Source organism: Chaetodon auriga, chromosome 17 (genome assembly GCF_051107435.1).
Source record: "Chaetodon auriga isolate fChaAug3 chromosome 17, fChaAug3.hap1, whole genome shotgun sequence".
NCBI lineage: Eukaryota > Metazoa > Chordata > Actinopteri > Chaetodontiformes > Chaetodontidae > Chaetodon > Chaetodon auriga.
In genome coordinates, this window is record NC_135090.1 from 182,185 (window position 1) to 194,293 (window position 12,109).

The 12,109-nt window shown below is 45.0% G+C and overlaps 1 protein-coding gene across 3 annotated transcripts in view; it reads right to left on the reverse strand.

Annotated features, from left to right (window-relative positions):
- The window catches only part of arhgef2a (Rho guanine nucleotide exchange factor (GEF) 2a), a 163,338-nt gene that overhangs the window by 43,136 nt on the left and 108,093 nt on the right, over positions 1 to 12,109 (reverse strand). For all 3 annotated transcript variants that reach the window (XM_076754764.1, XM_076754763.1, XM_076754765.1), the window contains exons 15-18: positions 3,229 to 3,296; positions 2,188 to 2,376; positions 1,485 to 1,577; positions 903 to 952 (exon numbers count right to left, since the gene is read on the reverse strand). In XM_076754764.1, the coding sequence (XP_076610879.1) occupies positions 903 to 952; positions 1,485 to 1,577; positions 2,188 to 2,376; positions 3,229 to 3,296 (400 nt within the window). The remainder of the gene's footprint in view (positions 1 to 902; positions 953 to 1,484; positions 1,578 to 2,187; positions 2,377 to 3,228; positions 3,297 to 12,109) is intronic.

Here is a 12,109-nt window from a genome sequence, read left to right on the forward strand (position 1 = left end):
GACTCCCCACCAGTTAGAACTGAAGTCATAACTAGAGAGACACAATTCCAGCAGCTGGGCCTGATCACCAGGTTTCAGCCAGGTCTTAATTGGAAGCAAGAAGTCCAACTGGACAACAGAGATAAAATCATTTAAAATAAATGTCAAAGTAAATGTCTTATTTGAGAGTGTTCTCGTTCAGTAGGTTAAACTTAAAAAGGACATCTGGTAGAAAAACTTGCTCAACCTTTTTGTGACAGGAATTGGACTGGTGGAGTTTAGAGATGAAAAAAGACCGACAAGACAGAAAGGTGAGCTAGTCCATTCAAGGGGTGAGGCACCAGACAGGTGATGCTGGGAAACAGTGCAGTTCCCTGGTAACCAGAGGTGCCGACATTTGGCTTGGGCATGAGGATGTTGGTGGCCAGGGTATGTTAGAGCAGTGTTTCCCAACCTTTTTGAGCCGTGGCACATATTTTACATTAGAAAAATTACAAGGCACACACCAAACAAAAATGTCACAAAAAGTATATTTATTGAAATATAATGAAAATCTAGTCAATGTGAAACCTGGGCCTGTTTTGTTGAACACAAAGCTGATATTCTTGCAGGAATTGAAGAAAGACACACAGGAAAATTTCACCTGATTTCACCAATCAGGTGAAATTGGATAATCTTCCATGGCACACCTGATAACTTCTCACAGCACTTATGTGCCACAGCACAGTGGTTGGGAAACACTGTGTTATTACATATTGTGATTTAAAGTGTATGTGCCTAGAATGCCAGGGTCAATGCTGTTATTCATATAAAAGGAAGGAGGATTCCAAATAATGACAAAGCATTCAAACCCCCACCTGACAGAGTCACCAGTCCCAAAAAACATTCCCACTTATTAGACTTTCATCTTGGCTCCAGCTCACCTTTGCTGCAAAGAATTCATGGCCTCCATTGACCAACAGATCCTGATCACCTGAGCAGAGACAGACACAGCAGTCACTCAGTACTAGTCCTAGAAAACAAAACATTTATTGGAATTAATATCTGCCTATTTTATTACAGCAAACAGTGAGGAAGGGAGTTGTGGGTTTGTCCTCATTAAACATGAAGATGAACCTGATGCTTAAAATCACATAAGGCTAGTAACTACACTTATTGGGTCATTGAATTACAGTGTGCATTTGATTGGACAATATTCTAGTGAGACCTCAGTTGTATCAGTACGATGTTCACTTCCACCTGGTCTTGCTGTCACTTTGGAGCAAATAAATCATATCTTTAAGCTGTCCATATGGATTTTATGTGTTAAGGTGTCATTTTGATGATCAAAAAATGATGAAAGTGTTCTGAAAGTGTTGTATGTTTGAGTCACAGGATTTGTCTGTTCTATGTATCTCGTACGTTCCTCTAAATGTTCTTTTATTTTTCTAGGTTTGTGTTGCTGGACAGCAATGATGAGCCAGTAAAAACTTATGTTGAACAGACTGTAGTCTTTAATGACTCACTGGTTTCTACCACCTCCATGTGGTTGTGATGGCATGGAAGAGCCATCCATCCATCCAGGCTGGAGCCCAGAAGGAGCTCACTCAACCTGTCAACTGTGGAAACACACAAACATGTTCTCTCATGAAACCATTGTCCCTGAGTGCTCCATCACAACTGCTTTCTGTATGAAGTTTGAGAAGCTACATGTGTAAGCTACCCCAGATGATTACTGGTACATGTGAATGTGGACTGTGAGTATGTCTACAGTTGCTTCATGAAAATTGAACTTGTGGTCTTTCTCTAGTCCTGCTGACAAACAGACAAACAAACAAACAATTAGAAACAAAAATCATCCTTGTTACATCCTTGGCAGATGTAACAATAGTGCTTGTATACACATCATACACAAATACCTAGTCCACACATACATACAAAAAAAAATACACTTATCTAGAATATTTTCCTTGATATTTGAATTTGCATTTTTGAAGTGTATTACATTCATGGAGAAAATTTTAGCACCAGTCTAATTGTAGTGTCTAGAGTTGACCCAGTCACAGTACCATCTCAACAGTTACCAAAGTCAACCTGTTATGTCAGGTCGCTGACTTAGGTCCAAACTAACAAATAGAGTGTGATGCTTTTGTCCTGTCAAATTGGGGTTGGATGTAGATGTGACTGAAGTGAAAACTGATGTGACTGACATGAAAATTGATGTGTTACCCTCAGCTGTGGCATCCAGTAGTAGTTTCTCTGCACGTGGAGCTTGTGGTGTGTCTGCCCTGAACAAGTAACGAGTGATGGGAGGCTGTAGGCCCTCCTGGCCACTTGTCAACTCTGCCAGCTCACAGAATAGAGTCACCCTCTCCTGCAGGAGCTCCAGCATTTCCCGGTCCTTCTGCTGGAGGTCAGCTATTGGGTGTTGGGTGAGGATTAATCAATTATGCATCTAAATCAAGTCACTGAGCGCACACATAGGCAATATGTGCTCCAAGACACTAATACATGAATAGATTGGTCCATTGTTTTTACACAGATAGCACAGAGTGCATTATTACACTTATACCATAAGTGTAATAACTTACCTACCTGGCATCGTTCTCTGAAAAGTAAATGTTTTTGCTCCACTTATTTGTGGTACTAAAGGTTTAATACTGCCTACCTTGAGCATTTCAACACCTGCTAGACAGTCAGAAATTAGTACTCTTCATGGCCATGATATAAACAGCATCAAAACACAAAAATGAAAAATGAAAAATTACTCCTTAGAATTTAATTGTAGACATGGTCCACTGCACTGTAAGTCAACTGAAAGATCCAAGTAGATGTAATAATTGTGAATTACAAATGTGAAGCTGGAAAAACGGAATCAGCTTCAAACAAAAATGGGGGCACAAGTTTTGTATGTCAACTACCAGTCACTAATAGGGTAGGGAAAAATTGACCCCCCCAAAGAGAGAAGCTATGACACAAAAGAAATCAGAATTTCAATAATGAACTGAAAACATGATCACAATTCAGACTGAATAATAGGCTACTTTTATTGCTTTTAAATTTTATTTTGTTTGAATATCAGACTCTTTGTGCCAATAAGTATATATTCCATTTGTTTTACATTTAAGTCTCATCAACTTGTCAAAAAAGGAGCATGAATATTCTTTAAGGCAGGAACAGGAATTCATAGAAACAGAAAGAATTAATCATGGTTACTCAGAAATATGGAAACAAGCTAAAAAGAGTGGTCATTAATGTTTGTCTTCTCACCTTTGAGTCTCCTCAGATGGGCCTTGTGTTCAGTCTCTATGAGGGGGAACTCCTCTCTTGATGGACACCTAAGTACAAAAAAGTCCAGAACACACAAATCCTTTTCTCGGAGATGGATATTTTTTTTGCTTTTTTTTGCATTTTGCATTTTGCATTTTTTTTGTACTTCTAAAGTTCCATTTACTTATATTATTAGACTTGTAAAGATTTATTTCGACATATTAGACACCGATATTAGATGCAGAGATGCAGTAACAATGATGCATAACCACGTATCATGTCATGCTAAAGAGTTAAAGGAAAACTGCTGTTCATTATGACATGTATTTCTGGTCATTTATCGACAATGATAAGTAGGGTTTTGGGTGAATTATGAGGATACAGTGGTGCATGTGTTGCAACAATGGTGTCAGGGTTGCAGGGACTATGGCTTATCTTTGTCTGTGTGCGCCTGTGCAATATGTACCTGTATAGAAAGGAACCCAGGAGAAAAGGAAGGACAGAACAATTAGTCACAATATAGTGGAAGTGGGGCTTCTTGGGTTGGATAGGGAGAGGTAGTCACCAGGTCCCCAGTCCAGTCCAAGTTACAACTACCACACTTGAACACAGTGTGAAGTTCCTTAAAGGACAGTGCAAGTGAGGGCTTCTAGATGCTGGCTTAAAGAAATCCTGGCTCTAATTGTCTCTAATTGACTATTTAAATAGTGTCATCAAGTCTCTGGAAATATATCAAACATTTTTCAAATAGACATTATCACCTGTGATTGACAGTTTGCTTGCCTGTGGCTCCTTGCCTGCTGTTAGGCAAGGAGCCACAGGCATGGCCCTAACCCATGGTAAACAAATAATGTCATGAAATTATAGGAATATGAGATGAGAAAGAAGGTGGCGCTGTGTTAGGTGGCTGCCTGTTGCAGTAGCTCCATTGTTTTTGTTCATTTAGTGTGTTTTTCCGTTCTTTTTAATTCTATCTTTGCTACTGTGTTTCTGGTAACTCTGTTGCGATGTTTGCGTGCAGTTTTACAACTTTTTTAGTGGCTCTTCTGTTAGCTTTTTCACTCTTTGTAATAGAGGACCATACAGAGAGGAGTGGGGGCATTGTCTACACACGTGAGCAGCTGATGACATTGTGTAAACCCACGCTGCTGCCTGGAGAGAGGATTGTAGTACCAGACGAGTTGAAGAGGCGAAGTTGGGGCTGCAGAACCGGAGCCAAATGGAGGGGCCAAGGCACAGGGCCATTCTGTTGATCATCATGGGGAACATGAGGTCTTCGACAAATAAGATGGGCGAGCTTGTTGCGCTGGTCCGGACTCAGTGGGAATACCGACAGTGCAGCCTAATGGCCTTTATCAAGTCATGGCTTCACTCAGACTTGGAGCGTGAAGGTACCCGGCTTCAGCTCTGTGCAGGCGGACAGAGATGTGGCTCAGTGCAGTGAGAATCAGAATCAGAAAAAGCTTTATTGCCAAGTACGCTTTTACACATACGAGGAATTTTTTTTTGGTGAAATTGGTGCATGACACATCTACTGAAATAAGAGCATAAAATATAACAATTTAAATATATATACACAAGTCTGTTTTTTGTTGTTGCTATTTTTACCGGAAACACAGTCTGTTTTTCAGAAAGAAGCCCAAGTTGAGCGTTAATGTAACGCATAGAGTTATATTTATATCAATCAATGTGACAGAATGAGTCCGAGGTGGAATGTGAAGAGTGTCGGGGGGGTTCCGGGCCTTGTTGGTAAGGCTGACAGCAGACGGGAAAAAACTGTTCTTGTGGCGTGAGGTTTTGGTCCTGATGGACCGCAGCCTCCTGCCAGAGGGGAGTGACTCAAAGAGTTTGTGTCCGGGGTGAGAGGGATCAGCCACAATCTTTTCTGCGCGCCTCAGGGTCCTGGAGGCGTACAGGTCCTGAAGAGATGGGAGAATGCAGCCAATCACCTTCTCTGCAGACCGAATGACACGCTGCAGTCTGCCCTTGTCCTTAGCGGTGGCAGCAGCGTACCAGACAGTGATGGAGGAGGTGAGGATGGACTCAGTGATGGCTGTGTGGAAGTGCACCATCATTGTCTTTGGCAGGCTGAACTTCTTCAGCTGCCGTAGGAAGTACATCCTCTGCTGTGCTTTCCTGATGAGGGAGCTGATGTTCGGCTCCCACTTGAGGTCCTGGGAGATGATAGTTCCCAGGAAGCGGAAAGACTCCACAGTGTCAATAGTGGAGTCACAGAGGGTGATGGGGGCGAGTGAGGCTGAGTTCTTCCTGTAGTCCACAACCATCTCCACTGTCTTTAGAGCATTGAGCTCCAGGTTGCTCTGATTGCACCAGGTCACCAGGTGGTCAACCTCCCACCTGTAGGCGGACTCGTCGCCATCACAGATGAGTCTGATGAGGGTGGTGTCGTCCGCAAACTTCAGGAGCTTGACAGACTGGTGACTGGAGGTGCAGCTGTTCGTGTACAGGGAGAAGAGCAGAGGAGAAAGAACACAGCCCTGGGGGGATCCGGTGCTGATGGTCTTAGCGTCGGAGAAGTGTTTCCCCAGCTTCACGCACTGTTTCCTGTCAGACAGGAAGTCTGTAATCCACCTGCAGGTGGAGTCAGGCATGCTCATCTGGGAGAGCTTCTCCTGAAGCAGAGTTGGGACGATAGTGTTGAAGGCAGAGCTGAAATCCACAAACAGGATCCTAGCGTAGGTTCCTGCGGAGTCCAGGTGCTGGAGGATGAAGTGGAGGGCCAAGTTGACTGCATCGTCTACAGACCTGTTGGCTCTGTAGGCAAACTGCAGGGGGTCCAGGAGAGGGTCAGTGATGTCTCTGAGGTGTGAGAGCACAAGGCGCTCAAAGGACGTCATGACCACAGAGGTCAGGGCGACGGGTCAGAAGTCATTAAGTCCTGTGGTCCTTGGCTTCTTGGGAACAGGGATGATGGTTGAAGACTTGAAGCAGGCTGGCACGTGACATGTCTCCAATGAGGTGTTAAAAATGTCTGTGAATACTGGAGACAGCTGATCAGCGCAGTGCTTCAAGGCAGATGGGGAGACAGAATCCGGTCCAGCTGCTTTCCGGGGGTTCTGTCTCTTGAAGAGTCTGTTGACGTCCCTTTCATGGATGGAAAGAATCGTCACTGAGGTGGGTGGGGAGGGGGAGGGGGGGCCTTTAAGGTGGGCATTGGTGGAGGTGACTGGAGCTGGAGCTGTTCAGAGGTGTCGTGGGGGATGGTTGCTGGACTGTCCCTTTGTCTTTCAAAGCGGCAGTAGAACTGGTTCACGTCATTGGCTAGGCGTCGATCGTTGATGGAGTGGGGGGCTTTAGGCTTGTAGTTAGTGATCTGCCTGAGCCCTTTCCAGACAGACGCAGAGTCGTTAGCTGAGAATTGGTGTTGGAGCTTCTCAGAGTACAGCCGTTTAGCCTCCTTCACCGCCTTGCTAAACTTGTACTTCGACTCTTTGTATCTGTCTTTGTCCCCACTCCTGAAGGCCTCTTCCTTTGCCAACCTTAGCTGCCTGAGTTGGGCTGTGAACCAGGGTTTGTCATTGTTGTAACTCACCCTGGTGCGTGATGGAACACAGCAGAAGCTGATGTAGGACGTCACAGTCTCCGTGTACTCATCCAGACTGTTGGTAGCAGTCCTGAACACATCCCAGTCAGTAGAGTCCAAACACGCCTGGAGATCCTCCACAGCCTCACTGGTCCACTTCCTTGATGTCCTCACTACAGGTTTGCAGAGCTTTAGTTTCTGCCTGTACGCAGGAATCAGGTGTACCATGACGTGGTCAGAGTGGCCCAGTGCAGCACGGGGGACGGCGTGATAAGCATCCCTGACGGTGGTGTAACAGTGATCCAGAATGTTCTCCTCTCTGGTTGGGCATTTGATAAGCTGTCTGTATTTGGGGAGATCGTGGGTGAGGTTACCTTTGTTAAAGTCGCCAAGGACAATAACTAAGGAGTCCAGGTTGGTCCGCTCCACACGCAGTATCTGGTCCGCGAGCATACGCTGTGCCTCCTGCACGTTGGCTTGTGGCGGGATGTAAACGCCGACCAGAATGAATGAAGCGAACTCACGGGGTGAATAAAAAGGCTTACAGTTAATGGTGAAAGATTCCGGGTCAGGAGAACAGTGCTGCTGGATCACTGTCACATCCTTGCACCAACCACTGTTGATGTAGAAGCAGATTCCTCCACCTTTAGTTTTGCCGGAAAGTTCCGTGTCTCTGTCCGCGCGGTGGAGTTGGAAGCCAGCCAGCTGCAGCGCAGAGTCTGGTATTAATCCACAGAGCCACGTCTCGATGAAGCACAAAACCACAGAAGAGAGGAGGGATTGCACTGTTCGTGAATGAGGAGTGGTGTAATCCCGGACATGTTACAGTTCAGGAATGTTTCTTTAGCCCGGATATTGAGCTGCCAGCAGTGGGGATGTGGCCTTATTATTTGTCTCGGGAGTTCACATTGGCCATTGTGATCATTGTTTACATCCCTCCGAAGGCTGACAGGGAAGCAGCGTATGATGTCATTCACTCCACTGTAGTGGAGCTTCAAACACAGCAATCAGACATGTTTGTAATCATTACTAGGGATTTTAATCACAAGTCTCTGGACAAAACTCTGCCAGCATGCCACCGATTTATTAACCGCCCCACCAGAGACAACACCATACTGGACCTGGACCTGTGTGCTAATGCAAGGATGCATACAGTGGAACAGCCCATCCCCTGCTAGGCAGAGCTGATCACAGCCTGGTGTTGTTTTAAGACACCTCAGTTTGTCCCTCTTGTCCACAGTCAGCCTGCGTCCACTTCTCTGGTCCACCAGTTTGATGTGAAGCTCTGTGTGTAATGGGTAAGGTCAGGACCCAATTGCAGTGCAAACTGAATATGGAATAAGTCTCTTAGAGTCTTAAATGGAGCAGGTTTTTGCAAGCCAAACAATTGACAGTTCCAATCAGTAGCAGACCCAGGAAGGGCAAGGCAACATACAGTCAGGTACAGAAAGCTAAGGTAATTATCATGCGGCAGGAGTGCAGACGAAGTCAGAGGCTGACAGGGTCGATACAAGAAGGCAGTCCGGTAATGACTGCTGGAGAGTCTTGCATGAGAGAGTGGGAGAGCAGCTTAAGTACTGCACTGATTAGTGATGAGTCTCAGGTGTGAGCTCAGGGGATTGGGCAGGTGGGTGTGGCTAAGTAGTGAAGGGATACTGGCATGAGCGAGACAATGGCAGCAGGTAAGGAGCTGGCAGACTGTGACACTGTGAAGTAAATCCAGTGGTAGCCCTTGTTGCTCAGGTTGAGCTGTAAAATATTTCGCAGCTCAACCCTGACTGTGAGCACTGGGGCTCCCCAGGGCTGTGTGCTCAGCCCAATGCTGTACACCCTCTACACTCACGACTGCGCACCAATTCATAACAGCAACATCTTTGTCAAGTTCGCAGACGACACAACTGTGGTGGGGCTGATTCACAACAACGACGAGACAGCCTACAGAGATGAGGTCCTTAATCTCACTACCTGGTGCTCCCTCAACAACCTGGCACTTAACTCCTCAAAAACCAAGGAGTTAGTGCTGGACTTCAGGAGGAAGAGAGAGGATCCCCCTCCTCTTCTCATCGGAGGGGACCAGGTGGAGCAGGTCAATGACTTCAGGTTCCTGGGAACGCACATCTCAAAGGACCTGACATGGGGCACCAACACCAACGTCCTTGTGAAAAAGGCACAGCAGTGTCTGTACTTTTTAAGGTCACTGAGAAAAGTCAACGTTTCCAAGGACCTGCTGCTGTCCTTCTACAGGTGTTCTGTGGAGAGCATCCTCACCCACAACATCCTGGTGTGGTTCAGAAGCTGCTCCCAGGCTGACAGGAAGGCTCTGGAAAGAGTCAGGAAGTCAGCACAGGGCACCATTGGAGTCCAGCTGCCCTCTCTGGCAGACATCTACAACACCAGATGTCTGCGCAGGGCCACAAACATCACCCGTGACAGTTCACACCCCGGACACAGACTGCTCTCCTTGCTTCCCTCAGGAAAGAGATACCGATCAGTCAGGGCTCACACCTCCAGACTCCTTAACACCTTCTACCCCAGTGCAATCAGAGTACTGAACTCAGTACTCACTAGGTAGATGATGTTCACCGTGCAATATGTATGTGCAATATACCCAATACGTGCAATATATCCCACTGTTATATATCCCACTGCTGCTGAAACTTCTTTTTGCTCCTGCAAATATGACCTACTGTTAAATTTATCATACTGTTAAATGTCATTCATCATACTGTTAAATGTCATTTATCATACTGATAATGCCTCTTCTGCACTATACTATTTACTATTTACTATTTACTATTTGCTATTTATTCTTTTTCTAGTACAGCACCACCAGAGTTGTCTTAAATCTCGTTGTACACCACGTATAATGACAATAAAGGCATTCTATTCTATTCTATTCTATCGAAACTAAATTCCCCAAAATCAAATTTTAAAGTGCCATGAGATATTTCCAATTCACTTTATCGTATAGGCCTTCTCTGCATCAAGAGATGCTCTGACTCAGTGCTTCCACTTTGGCAGCTAGAGTTTTACTGATTATCATCATATCATGTTTATCAGTGATTTTGGGCAGGAAATTGAAGGAAGCATAGGGTCTTTATTGGGTTTAAAACTACAGTAATATGTTGGCTATATTCATATGTGGAGAAATATAGCCACTGTGCTTAATTGTTCATGTGATACAGAAAAAGCAGCAGCTTACCAAAATACTTATAGAACTCAGTTGGAAGGCCATCAGGACCAGATACTTTGTCATTAGGTAATTGTTTGAGTGCACTTAGAGGTTCATCCACAGCTCGTAATTTTTCAAGTTATTCAGCTTATTCTTAAGATTTTGTTGGTAGGTGGATATTGTTTAACACAACATCTTTATGTCAGAATTAGTGGTATTTGAATTATTGTAAAAGTGTGAAACTTTAAAAAAAAAATGCATATCATTTGAGGAATACATTACATTATGAGCCAAGTCTCTTGTTTTATTTATTTATTTTTTCTGTAGGTTTGCTACATATTGATCTGCTTTGCTGTTATGCTTAAAATTGTGAGGATAACATTGTTTTCACCAAAGCAATTGCTTCAAGAAAACCATAGCAGCTAAATCTGGGCAGGAAACACAGAGATAGCGCATGGAGATATAAATGCCACTATGTTTGTAACTGTGATCTGACCAACTGCAACTGCACTCTTCCTGCACATCCTCTCTCTCCTATTTTCCATGCAATGACACCACAATCTGATCATTTATAAAGAGAAATCATTGCAATCAATCAATTATCAATGTGTGTTAAAAATGTCTTACATATATTCACAGTAAACAGTTTACTGTGCAGCATGCATTGATGAAATGTACAGATTTAACATTGTCTAAGGACTTATACTCCTATAGCCCTCTGTGGTGATGACTTCATGAGCTTCTTTAATGATAAAATTCTAATTATTAGTCATAATTCTTCATCTCCTGCCCTGCCTTTAGTGAGATGTGGCGCCGTACGAGCAGCAGCCTGTTACAGCAGCTCTCTAGTTTTTTCTTCTCTTTATTGTTTTCTTGTGCGTCTTTTTTATTCCATTCAGTTCTGCGTGTTTTTGTAAATCTTTGGTGCATTAGAGACATCAAGCACGGTAACTCTGGTGCTACTTTTTCATCACTTTTTACAACTCGTGTAACTTTCTCCGCGTCTGTGGGTCCGTGAGACAATGGCCCCCATTGTTTACAGTAGGGATCAGCTGCTGGCCCTGCGTAACACAGCTGTGCGGCCGGAGGAGCGACCTGATGTCTCCCACGAGTTAAGGAGGAGGATACGGGGGTGCTGCGCTGGGATCAAACGCCGCGACAGGAGGAGAGCTTATAGACCGACTCTCCCGTCCGTCATCATGGGGAACGTAAGATCTCTCTCCAACAAGATGGATGAGCTAGCGGCGTTGACCCGGCATCATCAGGAATTCCAGCGGTGCAGTATGCTATTGTTTACTGAGACTTGGCTGGGAATGCAGCACACAGACGCGACTGTAGCGCTGGATGGATTCTCACTCATATGGGCAGACCAGACAGAGAGGAGCGGTAAGAGGAAAGGAGGAGGGCTGGCAGTGTTTGTGAATGATAGATGGTGTAACTCCAGGCACATCACTATTAAAGAGCAGCACTGCTGCCCGGACATTGAACTGTTGGCTGTTAGTTTGAGGCCATACTATCTGCCGAGGGAGTTCTCGCATGTCATCGTGGTGGCTGTGTATATCCCTCCCTCTGCTAACGCCGATGCAGCTTGTGACGTCATCAACACCGTGATCAGCAGGCTGCAGACTCAGAAACCACAGGCCCTCTTACTGATCTCTGGGGATTTTAATCATGCCTCTCTGTCCTCCTCTCTGCCCAAATTCATCCAGTATGTCACTTGTGCCACCAGAGACAATAAAACACTGGACTTATTCTATGCCAACACCAAGGAGGCATACGAATCATCACCACTCCCCCCTCTGGGAAGAGCTGATCACAACCTGGTTCATCTCTTGCCTGTATACAAGTCCCTTGTTAACAGGCAACCAGCTGTGTCCCACACAGTGAAGAGGTGGTCTGATGAGGCTGAAGAGGCTCTGAAAGACTGCTTTGATACAACAGTGTGGGATATATTCAGTGACTCTCATGAGGAGGACATTGACAGTCTGACAGACAGCATCACGGACTACATAAATTTCTGTGTGGAGAACACTGTACCCACCAGAACTGTACGGTGTCACTCCAACAACAAACCCTGGATCAATCCTGACATTAAGGCTCTCTTAAAGGAGAAGAAGAGGGCCTTCAAGTCAGGGAACAAAGAGGAGCTGAAAACTGTTCAGAGG